At 43.0% G+C, this 14,005-nt stretch overlaps 2 protein-coding genes across 2 annotated transcripts in view; one reads left to right on the plus strand and one right to left on the minus strand.

The window, feature by feature from the left end:
• ccdc24 (coiled-coil domain containing 24) overlaps positions 1–7,281 on the minus strand; it is a 31,876-nt gene extending 24,595 nt beyond the window's left edge. Inside the window, exons 1-3 of the mRNA XM_070974043.1 lie at positions 7,268–7,281; positions 6,657–6,843; positions 2,424–2,608 (exon numbers count right to left, since the gene is read on the minus strand). Coding sequence (XP_070830144.1) covers positions 2,424–2,608; positions 6,657–6,843; positions 7,268–7,281 — 386 coding nt within the window. The remainder of the gene's footprint in view (positions 1–2,423; positions 2,609–6,656; positions 6,844–7,267) is intronic.
• Positions 7,282–8,074: 793 nt separating this feature from the next.
• Positions 8,075–13,982, plus strand: LOC139338644 (von Willebrand factor C domain-containing protein 2-like). Its single transcript, XM_070973856.1, has 3 exons — positions 8,075–8,613; positions 9,701–9,830; positions 10,047–13,982. Exons 1-3 carry the CDS (start codon positions 8,263–8,265, stop codon positions 10,235–10,237), a joined length of 672 nt encoding a protein of 223 aa, XP_070829957.1. The 5' UTR covers positions 8,075–8,262; the 3' UTR covers positions 10,238–13,982.
• Positions 13,983–14,005: the final 23 nt, after the last annotated feature.

Genomic DNA, 14,005 nt, shown 5'->3' on the forward strand with positions numbered 1-14,005 from the left:
AAGCGATTTGTGCTGGCGGAGTCTGTGTGGCACAAATACTCTTTTGGTGGTGTTCCTACACAGCCAATAACAGCAGGGTATATTTCTCCCTCTCTATGGCACTTTTTCTAATCCATTTACATTGCAGCTGAAGCACTTTACAAGAGTGACGTGCGAGCAAGTGTGGCCTCACTTGGTGTCTTGCTCAGTGACACTTTAATAAGGAACAGTGCTGTTTGGGCATCAGACCCGTGGCCTTTTGGATATTGGATTGTCAGCTTGAACATCAGGCCTTGAGTGTCATCCTCAAAATAAGTCCCTGCCACCTGAGTTCTTATAACAAGCACCAGTCTAGCATTACACTTATTATATTTCTGTCTTTTGTCTTGATATGGCTGGGGACTGCACTGAGGGAGGTTTAACATTTGGAACTAAAGTGAAAACACACAATGCTGCAACGGATTACAGCTCGTACTGTGCCTCTAGGGATGGCAATATTGGTCCATCAGTCCACCACTTTGACAGGGTGAATTCTAATGATGTTGGTGATCCTCTGACTTTTCATTAAGCGCCACCAAAAGATTCAAATTTTTGTTTTGGGTGAAATATTTCAAAAATTACTGGATGGACTGTCAAAAGCCCAGACATCCATGTTTCTGCAGGATGAACTGTACTAACCTTTCTTTTACAGGCATCATTGGGTCAAAAGTTCTGTTTGTCCAATGGGACTAAATACCCGCAAAACTGACGATAATCTCATCAGCACCAGCTGTAATTAGTGCTAATTAGAAATGTTAGCATGCTAACACACTAAACTAAGATGTGAACATTATACCTGTTAAACGTCAGCATTAGCATTGTCACTGTACTGTCAGTATGTTAGCTTCATGGATGTGGGTTAGCATGCAGATGTTAGCACTTAGCTCAAAGCACTGCTATGTCTAATTAAGCCTCTCAGAGTAGCTAGCATGGCTGAAAAGTCTTGGTATTGTATGTTTAGGATGGGGATGGAATGGATCAAATGAGGCATCAACAAATGCTAAAACTTGGTCAAATCAGGTAAAAATGAACGTAGACTCTACTTAATAGGTGGAGATGGCAACAAATCTGTTAGATCCAGTAGTTTTAAACAGAGGACCTGAAAAAACCCCTAAAAGATTGCCTGCAGCTTAAAGTTTAACGACACAAAACAATGGACACAGAAAAAAGAAAATCACAATAAAAAGGACGTCGACAAATTGACAGGCAATAAATGGTTTGTCACAAAAACGGAGAACAATCCATCTTATATTGTGCTTTTCCCAAAAGGTCGCAGCAAAACCTGGGAGGTGACATGGACCGACATTCCTGGCAGCAGCGAGCCAGTTGCTGGGATAGTAACCAGCTCATTCACTCGTGGGTTCTCACACACTCTCGTACATCCTCACAAACGCAGTGCAATTTAACAGCCTAATTTATGTAATATAATGTAAGGATGTAGGGCAGCGTTACTACCAGATATTATCCCGCCAACAGTTTTTATGGCATTCTTCAGAGTATATTAATACATGTCATTAAATTGCCAACTGCTACAAGCTCATCTGTGACCTGAGCTGTATGATTAGCTAGCTGTAGAAATTAAAAACCAAACAGCAATTAGAAAGTATTACCACTTCTTGAGGAGCTTATAACTCTCCGGTGGCGGCGCATCATAAAAAACAGACGTAGAGTACCAAGTGTCATTACATTCTCCCTGTGAGCATTTCACTGAATGGGGTCAGTCAGTATTTTTGCACACAAACTCTTAACAATTTTAACAGGAGTATTGATAATACATAAAGCTCCAATAAAGCTAGCAGTGAGTGGATCTTTAACATCTCGGCTAGCTGCCATGTGGTGTGGAATGCCCGGGGCGTGCAAGTCTCCCTCCTATAATTGTCCTATTGTTCCACAATTCACATCCCAGTTTGCAGCATCCCTACACCAAAAACCTTTGTCCCTCTGCTTTCCATCCGAGGGGACACAATATAGCATTTTATGGCACTCTTTACTGGGGGAAAATTGACGCACAGAGTGTGAGAGCAGGGTCTTAACCTACTTGTCCATACCATCTCTGTGTTGCTTGGTTTGGACCACTGAGCAGGAAAAAATGCCTTTACAGAAAGAACTCTCAAGAGAGAAAGTGCATTTATCTAATATTTAAAAAGTAAATCATGCAAATGTTGACTTAATAATTTTGAACAAAACTGCATTATCAAGGCTGCAGCTGTCAAACACATAATCTAGATTTTAATCCAAACAGAAAGTTGATTTCTTGGGACATGGTTCAAACACCTGATTTCATCCAGGTTAAATACTGACTGACAGACAGTATAAAAACACTCCTCCCAAAAGTTGCACACACTTTTGAATAATTCTCTAATAATGTACAAAGTGGACTTATATGTGTGAGATCTTACACCTACCCCCCCCTCCGGGTGGCTCTCTCTTTGAGGGTCTGTAGTAACATCTTGACCTCGGCTCTCACCAGCTCTTTGACTGCAGGGGGGTCAGGCAGAGGGGAGGCCTGCTGACGAGGGAGCGGGGTCCCTGCCCCGCTGCTCTTGCCTCCTCGCTGGCTCTCCTGCCACATCTTGTGCCACAGCTCCGCCTGCAAACACCATTATTACTGTTAGTGAGAACAACCAGGAGTTCTCCATATCATAACGTCTCATCGTAACAGGACATTTACAAGACGTGCTTCACGGACTTTCTCTGTCAGTCCAGGTGACACATTCACAGCTCACGATCCTGCCCCAAGCGATGGAAGCGATAAATGAAAATATTCTGAAAACTCAATATGATTTAGTGAGTCACTCTCTTAGAGCAGAGTGGACAGTCCACTTGCAATACGCTGCAAGCAGTGATCCAGACATCCGTCATCCGGTGACTCCCCCTGAGTGAGGATGATAGTGGGACTTTTCATGTCTCAGGGAAGGCGGTGGAGGATTATCTTATTTTTTTTTTTGAGTCTCAGTGAGGCCAAAATGTGACTATAATCTGTGAAAAAGCAATTATAGTGCAAGTGTACCCCTGCATACTCAGCAGTGCAGGTAGGTGCAGGAGTCCTCTTTAATGTGGCACCAAAATTCAACACTACAGTGAAAAGCGCACCTTCTGTTTTTAGTTTTCCAAACAAAAAGGTGTGAATTTATCTGTCTGTCTAATCTAAGATGGGTGAAAGCATCTGAGTTAAAAACATCAATGATACAAAAAGCTGAGTAAAAATGTTAAGACCAACAGCTTGCAGACATTAAATTGTAATCTATCTCAACTGTCCTCTTCGCTTTTTATCTGTGAAAACATTTTCAGGGCTGTCCTTGGCAAAAGACGACACTGTTTACTGGAAACTGCTGTAAACACTGACCACGGTCTTCTTGTAACAGGAAGCAATATGACTTTTAGATGCACAGGGACATAAAACCTAATATATTTTTGGTTAAAATGTATAACCTGATTTCAAAAAAGCTGGGACACTATTTAAAACATCAATAAAATTACTGTTAACCCGTAAATTGCTTTCACTTTCTCACACTGCATGACTTCATCTGTGAGTCTGTTAAAGGCTGAGCACCCAGGACCGCAGGTGAACTTTTACAACCGGCAGCCGAAAAATCACCATAATTCAACCATAATGTAGCAGCCAAGGAAAAATAAAAAGATAAATCACTCTGGGTTACAAAAGAGACAATGTGAAAAACGTGTTTGAGTGCTTGTGTGCATGTGCGTCTCAGGGAAGTCGGGGTACGATTAACACCTCTGCACCTGTTGCCCGCCAATCATATGAACAAACGAACACACTGGGGGACACTAAACACTCCGCCTCTGGTCTTTGCATGTGTGTCGGTGTGTGCGTACACTCACACTGTACGTTGGACACACACCCTTTCACTCACAGTAGCTTCCTCTGTCTGTCTCTGGGTGTTGAGGTGTTTATGTTACAGGATTCATGGCTCATAGGCTTTTCCCTCCCTCCCCCCCTCCCTCTGCTGTGAGACTGTTGATCTCATCCAGGAGCTATTTTAAGGGAGCGTTGTTGAAACCTGTCAGTTAAAAACCTACTAGGAGCCATTATATTGAATTATTTAAAGCCTTATTTAAATTGGGGTTTAGTATACAGTTAACTTAAAGGGCTCATTTCCATTCAGAGGAGAGAGTGTGGAGGGAGGTACAGAGAGATTGGCCTTGCAGAGCGACTTGAAAAGAGAGGCTAATGCTCCCTCTGATCTAACCGCTGGAGACAATGGAGACCTTGATGGAGGGAGGAATGGCGGTATTGAGGAATGGAGGAATCGCCTGCAGATCGACTATTACTTTTCACAGAGGCTCACTGACGGCTGGAATTCATTACATGGCAGCAGGAGAGGCAGAGGGGGACGGATGAGAGAAAAAACAGGATGAGAAAGACATGCAGATAGGCAGACACGAGCAGAGACAAAAAAAGAGAAGAGTAAGTGATCCAACCTGCGGTAAAAGTAATAACTGAAGGAAACCTGCATGCACCCGTCTGAGGGTTGAATAAGGCGCTCTGTGTTTTGTTTTGTTTTTTTTCCCTCTGGAAATTTCTTAAAGCTCTCAGCCTAAGTCGTTCTTTCCGTCTGAGGGCTTTACACCCAGCCACTGCATACACCCCGACTGTAGGTGAAAAAAACACCCGAGCAACACTCAAAGTCACACACACACACACACACACACACACACACACACACACACACACACACACACACACACACACACACACACACACACACACACACACACACACACACGGCGCACGTATGCACACACGCTCACATGCACACATCCATTTCCTCTGCGCAGACACATGCACAACGGAGTCAAAGAATATGTGTTGCTAACGGTTTTATCAACAGTAGAGGATTAGCCTCTTTAACCCTGTTATAACGACCCCCTGACTCAATAAGCTTACTGGGCCTCTGTGTGTGTGTGTGTGTGTGTGTGTGTGTGTGTGTGTGTGTGTGTGTGTGTGTGTGTGTGTGTGTGTGTGTGTGTGTGTGTGTGTGTGTGCAGACAGGAGTGTGACTGTATATGAACTGATTTACTCTGCATCATCCCAGTTTGATTTTCGGTTTATCTCTTCTTTAAACAGTGCTTTGAATCCATTTATCGTGATGGTAAAAGACACTTCATTTCACTATTTAACCATGTCTGAGCGCGAGCCTGTGTGTGTGTGTGTGTGTGTGTGTGTGTGCATGCTTCCATTTAAAAAGTGTTTTGTAGTTGTCACATGTGATTTTTTTCCCATGTCAACTGTCACAACAACAATGTGCGGTCTGGAGCCGAGACAGACATGTGTTTTTCTGCAAACAGCGGCTGGCCTGTTGGCTCAATGCAGCCTGATAACATCTACAGATGGAGAGATTTCAACACTGAACAAACACACAGCACGAGAAAAAGAGAAGATGGCAGAATGTACGAGAGTGGAAAAGCAAGGAATGTGACGCTATGTGAGACGTAAAAGAGCAAATTCAGAGATTTTTATATCCTACGGAAAGGAGCGCTTTGTGTCTGTGTGAAATCTACAGCGACAGATTTGGTCTTAAGTGCACACGGCGTGACCTCTCTTATGTAATTCAGCTCGAGAGGAATGTTCCCTCAGTGGACTCGGCAGCCTTTCTTCACATTTGGCTTTAAGGTCATTTTCAAAGCGCTGTAACGTTGTGAGTTTCATTTACAGCTGAAGCGATGAGCTGGCTTATCAGTCAGTCAATCAACAACATATTCATTGGCAGCTATTTTGATAATTGCTCAAACATTTAGGTATTTTAGGCTTTTCTCTATTTCATGTACTATGAATTGAATGTCTTTGGGGTTTGGATTGTGGATAAACCATTTGATGATGTGACTTTGGGATCTGGAGATCAGTCAAAATAGGCTCTATGTCCATATCATATCAAGCTACAGCAATTACTGGTGGCACGGTGGCACGGTGGACACACTGTCGCCTCACAGCTAGAAGGTCCCGGTTCGCCGCGGAGGAACGACATTCCAGGATGGGTCAAATGCGGAGAAGTAATTTCACAAAAAGCATGGCGTGTGCATGTAGTGTGCACATGTAGTGTGTGATCGTACTGACACTTTGACTTTTTTCCAAATGTAACACTCCTCCTCAGCTGTGGATTTTTCTCATCGATCCTCCAAGTCTTTCTCGGGGGAGGCCTTTTTGTGTGTTTTTCATGCAAGTGGTGTTGGGGCCAAGAGTTTAGCGGGCCTGAGTAAATATTGATGTCTGTCTGGCTCACACTTGGACTTCACTGCAGCACGGTGCCAGTTAACCCACATTTAACTTTTATAAGGAGGTCCGGGAATTGTAATTAATGAGTGTATGCAGCCAAACTAACACACACATACACAACTTGACACCACAGTTCATAAATTGTTTGGGCAAGAATGCTTAGCTGGGCAAATTTTTGACTCAGCCTGAAACCAAGCTCAAAAGGAAATTCTTGTAGATGGTGTGATGGTATTCTTGTGAATCCTACCAGAAACAGACCCAGCATCTGGACTCTGAACGAAGAAAACAGCGAGGGTGAAACAAGTTTTATTGGCTGAATTTAAAGAGAAACTAGAATGTCAAGCATGTAGCAATATTTTGACGGAGGGAATAAGAGGCTTTGCAGTCATAACAACCCTCTTACCTCAGAGTGCACCTCTGTATACATGTCAACCAGGGAGTGGCCCAGTGCTGCACGGATCTTTGGCAGCTCTGACCCAGTTACATGTTCAGCGATCAGGCTCCACAGAGACTGGCTGGGGCACCAGAGCTGGTTTCCATCAGGAGACTGCATAAGATTGGCAATCTGGGGGTGAAGGAATGGAAAGAATCTACAGGAACAAAACAATACACACCATAACGTGGAGAGGTTCACAGGACTGACACCAGTGGTGGAATGTAATGAAGGACCTGAGTGAAGCACATTTTTAAGGAACTTGAGTGTTCTTCATGTAGTATTTCATGTCATGTTTCATGCTAAAATGATTAATTGATAATCAAAAAATTTACTTATTATTGCAGCTCTACTCAAAACAACACCACCTGTCCAGCTAAAACAGTAAAACAAGATTACACATTAATGCTAATATGATATCATAAATCAACTAATATGATACAATAATATAATGTAATGTTGCAGCATTATGAGTGTGTACTGTACAACTTCTGACAGCCTGCTTAAAGGAAAGCAGTTGAGCTAGATATACTTCCATACTGTTGCTTCAGTGAGGCTCTGAATGCAGGATGCACCTTTACTTGTAATGGTGCATTTTATATGGTTGTATGGTGACTTTTATTAAAGTAAAAGCTAGTTCATCCACTTCTGACCAACATTTTATATGTTAGCAGGTTGCTAAGGTTCCAGACATACTTTCTAATATAATCAGCTTTGCCCACAATATTGAATGAGAGATGTTAGCTTAGCAGAAAAAGTAGTATCTATTCTAGTGCAGCACGGCTAATGTTAGCTAGCTAACCGTCTGACTACCTGTGGAATAAAAACCCAACATTTGACAAAAGCCAAGAGTTCAATGTGTATAGCACTGCCTGTGCAGTACACGACAAAAGTTAATAAAAGTTAATAAAACTGAGTTTACTGCGCTGCTACAGAGAAACAGGGGCTCACCTTTAACGGTTTCTTGTATGTAGTAAGGCTATGGTATCCAGGGTAAACATCCCGGTTGCTAAGAGGAGATATCGCGAGATCGTTCAGAAAGTCAACGGTTGGTTTCTAGAATTCTAAATATGAGTCTTTTATTTCACTGACACACAGTTCACGTTTGACTTCTATTAAAACGAAACCGCAACACATGTCACGCAGAATGACGCAATGCAACAAAGTAGTAAGCAATTACCTATTCTGTGTTTAATTTACGTAATTACACACGAGACCACCTGCTTCAATAAAAGTCTGGACTAACACACTTCAAGATGGTAATCTGGGCAAGGGACGGGCTGCATCTGAGGATGGCGCTTGAACTCTAAGAGAGGCAATGAATGCAACTTTCCCTCCTGTTGCCCCCAACCTCCACCCCCTTCCGGGCTCCGTGCAGAAGTGTGCACAGCCCCAGTAGACCGCTGCGGAGGGAGAGCAACGCCAAGGATCTCTGCGCTCAGTAACAATGTAATACACGTTTTTCTAAACTTGGTAATCTTTGCACCAAATCCCATCTGGACTACAGTGGACGTTTCAGTCCACTAACGTGCTTGTTAACTTTTTGTATCGGACAGGGTGAATCAAATAAATCATCATGGTTTTCAGTGAGCGTCCGTCCTTGGAGCGCAAAGTACGCACGGCCGTTCTGGCACTGCTGCTTTGCGCACAGGCCGGTTTTGGCTTCTCAGTGGCCGGACAGCAGGAAAGCACCTGCGAGGCCAACGGCAGCGTGTACTTCGTGGGGGAATGGTACTTTCTGGACTCCGATCACTGCACCCAGTGTGAGTGCACCGCCGAGGGCTCCGCATGTTCCCGCACTGAGTGCACCTCTCTCCCGGCGGCGTGCATCCATGTCAGCCACTACCCCACCGACTGCTGCCCCAGGTGCGAGAAGATCGGGTGTGAGTACCGGGGAGTGGTGTACGAACTGGGGCAGAACTTCCAGGTGAGCCCGAAAGCGATGTCACATGATAACTTACAAAGATGGGGATGACCACTGATGGCTTCCAGCATGGATGGAGACTGCATGGCCTTGTAGATACTCTCGTTATCGAAAGGCTTTAAATGTTTTCTGGTTTCTAAAAGTGCTTTAAACAGCCTGACTCACTCTTTCCCCAAACTGCTCATGTCCACTCTTAAAAGCTGTGATTAGACGAGCATCAGCAGACATAGTTTCAAAAAGGTTACAGGTGAAAAATATGGAGTAATTTTGCCAGTATTTGTGTTGGCTCCTAACTTTTTTTTAAAGGCGTCACAGAAGTAGACTGCAGGCCTCTTTGTTTTGCAGAGGGGTCCACGCATTGTCATTAGGTCCAAAATTGTGTGTACTCCCTCAATACTGAATACTGCAGCATTTCAGAGCTCTGGTGTCAATCATGTTTTTCTTTAAGGAATGGTTTAAATGTCGCTGCACAACTCTAAACTACAGTGTATTTGTAAAAACTTTATGTACAGCATAGGACTGATGTCTAGCAGAAATGTTAGAGAAGGACACTAAAAGCATTTTGACAGACACCGAGGGCTTAACGTCAGGGTTTATTCTGCAGAAAGGTGAGCTTTAGATAATGTGCAGTACCTAGATTTTAATGACTGAAGTGTCTGTCACACAGACATCACAGAAGCAAAGGTGAGCAGCAGCTCCATGCTGTTTATTTGTAAACCTCAGCTCTCTTGGTCTACTTCGGGGGGGTTTCACTCTTTTCTGTGACCTCTGTGTCATTCAAATGTGCATCTGTGATGAAGCGTATTTTTAAAATTAAGCTGACACCCATGAAACAGTTCTTCTAAGCTTGTATTTATAACTGTGTGAGGTTAAGCCTGTATACATCTTTTTCAGTGTATTTTGTTCCAAATCTCTGAACCAGTGAAATACAGAATGGCATGCTGGTATGTAACTGGAGTTTACAGCAGGGAATTGGAGGTAAATGGCGCCCCCTTTTGGGATGGCATGAGGAGGACTTGGTGAGGGGCACTGGTTAGAAATCTGATCTGAGCCTCACGCTGTTTGTGTATATGTGTGTGCGGTTTTCCAGCCATCAGAATGTGAGCAGTGCACTTGTGACAGTGATGGCATCGCCCGCTGTCTAGTTGCAGACTGTGCCCCTCCTCCATGTGTCAACCCCGTCTACCAGCCCGGGAAATGCTGCCCTGAATGCCAGGATGGTGAGTTCCACATAGCCAGAAAAAAAAAGAGGGCCAGCAGGAGATTTATCTTCTCTATTGCATGAGCACCACTGACAAATGCGACTATAATATGTTTGATCATTTGCATGCAGGGATGAGTGTGCGTGCACAATACTCTCCACTTTATGTGCCTCCCTGTGTGCTGCATCTGTTCAGCTGCGGCTACACTTACCTTTCTTACACGTCTCCCTGCAGGTCCCAACTGCTACGTTAATGCCTCACGCAGCCAGGTGATTCCCGCAGGAGAGCCCACCTGGGTCGACTCCTGCACCAAGTGCCGTTGTCACGATGGCCAGGACGCCGGCTACTGGGAGGGAAACCGTCTCGCCACCTGTTCAAGCCTCAAAAACTGTACACCCGAACAACCGTCCACCCAGAAAAACTGATTCACTCCGTCAGCGGAGAAGCAGCTGTTCCTCTAACGTACAATCCCCGATGACTTACCATCTCCTCATCCTCCATCTCTAAGAGCATGCCGAGCGTCCTGTGCATGTCAGCGATAGAACCGGACATCAACCTGCAACTTCAAAAACTCAAGTTTCAACTCAACAGCTGAACAAGGACCAAAGAAATCATTTTAAAAATAATACCAAAAGCCATCAGAACAGGTCAGCTGCCATCCCACAAGGTGGCTGAGTCTGACACTTTGGTGGACAAGGCTGGCCCATTATCAGGCCTTAGCTGCATATTACAGGTGGAAATTCAAGGCTGATTCACAGACTGATCAAAGCTGCAGCTTCGCTGCGTATCAGTGTAGTCCTGTCGTGCTCAGAGTCGGTATCTGGATGTAAGACCTTCATTATGTTAGTTTATTTTGTGCCTCCATGGTGCAAAATTCAAAATAAAGCTGTGTTTGATCAAGTTACCACAAACTAACTGAGGCACAGAAACCTTGTGGCCAGGCAGTATTACTGTACGCCAGCACAGAAGTAGTGGCTGGTACAAACACAATGCATAGTGGGTGGTTGGTGAATGATCAATAGGGGCCCGACAGCAAATGTTTTACTCTGTGGACCCCTAAGGTTAATATGGCCATATGTAAAGAAGAGCAGATAAGCCTTTATCCCACCAGCTGAGAGGATGAATTCCTTGAAAACCAATGAAAACAGGATTAAAACTCTCTATTTAATAATGTGGACCACAGCTGTGATGTAAAACTAAGATGTTTGATTTGCGGAGCCTCAAACACGCTCAGTCCTTGTGCCGAACGTCTGTACTCCTACAGAAAAATCCATAATTTAAGAAATCTGTCAGGAAGAAGAGAAAACAAACTTGACCCTTGAGAGGTGACCACATTCGCCCTTTTATATTGTATCTGCTTGTCCACAGTTTCTTCAGAAAGTTTGATTTTCATTATGTTTAAGCAAGCTTATAGAAGCTGTTTTCCCAGGAGGTGTTTTTTAATCTCCAGGCACTTGCTTGGGGAAACAACTAACATAACAAAGCCAATGATATTATAGGATGATGAAAAATTGTAATTGACCTGTCACGGTTTGATGCAGCACCCTAATGCATGCGCAGCTGTGATGCAATTTAGACTAGGAAATGGCTCAGCAAAGCGATTAACAATTTGTAACTGTACTATAAATTGTGCAGTTCAGTCTCCATGCTAATTGAAACATAACGTATGAGACTATGGCCTAACATACGACTGTACTGTAGATGTAGACACAGGCGTTATTTGAAAACAGGGTTCATTTTAAGGGAATGTTATTTGTTCATGTACACTGTAGAGCAGGAGCAACGATCTCTAATTAAGCATGTGCAGCCTCTCGTACAGACGGCCTTCCTTGTTGTCATTTACTTCCTTCAGAGTGATCTTCAGTGTATGAGGAAAGGTAGCATTAGGTGTCATTGTATACAGGTTTATATGCAGCACATTTTCTATTATTTGTCACTATCTACCACTTTAATCATGAGGGACCTTTGAATGGAAACCAAAAATAATCTTTTTATATGTTTATGTGCAGAGTTGGAGCCTGCAGTGGCGTTTGCTTTACTGCATATTTAAGGCTCCCAAGCTGCAGCTGCATGAAGTATATCAACACAACTGACAAGTTTCACTGCGTTAATTCTCCCTGAAAAGCTGCTTTGTGCAACGTTTGGGATTAAGTTTAAACTTTTAGGGTTACGAACACCTTCAGGATCTTATTTTATCAGGATACTTTAGGAATGAATACACTCGTGCTGTATTTACAGCATCTTCAAAGAATGGGACTGAATAAGATGTGAAAACTGTTCTCCCACGGCATCGTTTTAATTCCTGAATAATCAGAGAGAAACGAGGTTCAACGAATAGCATGACATTTTGTGTAATGATTGGTTTTATTGCTCTGAGTTAGATGAGAAGATTAATACTTCTATCATAACTTTTCCCTGCATTTGAAGCGACAGCCCGCAGCCTTTTATCTTAGCTTTGCATTAAGTCTAAAAGCAGGAAGAATCAGCTAGCTGGGCTCTGTCCAAAGTTACCAAAATCCACCAACAAGCACCTCTAAAGCTCACTGAGAAACACACTATATCTCATCTATCTCATTTATTTAATCTGTACAGAAACCAAAGCGTAAAATGTGTTATGAGGCTTTATGTGCCAGACTATTTTATGGTCAGGTCTAGTCGATTCCTGGAGTCTCCACTGGTGTTTACACCTTGGTTCATGTTATTATGTATTATATATGTATTTTATGGGTTAAACAAATAAGACATAGGATGAAGAGAGCTTCAGAGGTATTGATAGGTCGGTTTTGTTACCTTTGGACATACCCAGGCTAGCTGTTTCCTCATTTACAGTCTTTATGCTAAGCTATTTTATCTTCTCCTCCTAATTCTTAACTATTCATTCAAGCTGAGTTTCAGTATGCTTAAAATAAAAGGGACCTGGTTTGAATAACATGCACAAATCATTTTGTGTGTCAAGCTGTTAATATGCCCCAGCTTTACCAAGTCATCTTGTAAAATATTCCAAATTAAAACACCTTTTCATGCCCGTTAAAAACCTGTCGCGTTGTGTTTCCTCCTGAGTTGCGTCTTTTCACTTTCTGTGAGCAATTTGCTGTTTTTGTGAACAGTTGGGCTCCTCTCTGAGAGTGTGCCTCCCTGATTTCCCTGCAGAGCTTTTCTGCTGACAGTTTGGGACGAGCTCTCCCCGCAAAACAATAAAAGAAGTAGAAGGTAAAAGAGAGGCAAAGAGATACCTTTACTTTGTGGCATTAAATATAAATTTATACTGCTGGGAAGGTGGCAGGAAGGACAGGAAAGTAGTCAAGCTGAATGTAATCCACCGGGTGGTGCAGAGCATTTCAGTCCAGCGGCTCAATGACGACACAAAAACAACAGATTTATGTGGGTTGTCAGCAGCAAACAGTTTTGGCAAAAACTGCTGATGTTACCTCAGTCTGCAGGTGAAAACTAATTTCTTATGAAGTTTCTATTCATCCACCAGATCACAGTAATCACAGTAAAACACACACAGCAATTAACTGACAACACCATCGTTTAATCTTTAACCATCAGATTTATTGATTGTATAGAAAAAGTAGGTTTGATATGACATAATGCATTCTATATAAGATATAACATTTTCAACATTCAATGTACAAAAAAACCATAGCTACAGATACAGTAAATGTTTAAAAATGCCCATCAGGCCTGAAAGTCCTGTCTGCTCTCTGCAGCAGACCAGCAAAAAGCGTATTTAAGGAAACGTTTCAAATACTCAACCACCTGAGGTTTGCTTCCCAACTGGATCAGCTTCAAAAGTCCAATGAGAAACATCAAACGCTCCTCGCGGTTGTTCTTATTCACGAGTAAAGGAAACGTTTCAAATACTATTTCTGCTGAGTTCCTGTGCTGATGTTTACATCTACATCTCGACTTCCTGTTTATACACACTGGGTCCGCGTCTCTCTTGCTATATCTTTCATTTTTTCAATAACTGTCACTCCTCAGCTTGTACTTTTCTTCACGTTGCTGACCTCATAAAGGGTTGTCTGTTATTTGTTAGTAGCCTTGACAAAGCTAGAATTTTAAAGGGGCACTTCAGTTCAGCTTACTGCTCGCGACGAGTACGACTGTAGCCTGTAAAGACAGCTGTATAAAGTCTTCTGTGGCTCTGAAGGGAACTTTCAACGCAAGAAATAAAAAAATAAAACCCC

The sequence above is a fragment of the Chaetodon trifascialis genome, chromosome 11 (genome assembly GCF_039877785.1).
Source record: "Chaetodon trifascialis isolate fChaTrf1 chromosome 11, fChaTrf1.hap1, whole genome shotgun sequence".
NCBI lineage: Eukaryota > Metazoa > Chordata > Actinopteri > Chaetodontiformes > Chaetodontidae > Chaetodon > Chaetodon trifascialis.

Excerpts from the sequence above, each read along its gene's own strand:
- LOC139338644 (XM_070973856.1), top strand. The coding sequence starts at position 8,263 with ATGGTTTTCAGTGAGCGTCCGTCCTTGGAGCGCAAAGTACGCACGGCC. Across the intron at positions 8,614-9,700 it reads AACTGGGGCAGAACTTCCAG|CCATCAGAATGTGAGCAGTG; the intron begins GTGAGCCCGAAA and ends GCGGTTTTCCAG. Across the intron at positions 9,831-10,046 it reads CTGCCCTGAATGCCAGGATG|GTCCCAACTGCTACGTTAAT; the intron begins GTGAGTTCCACA and ends GTCTCCCTGCAG.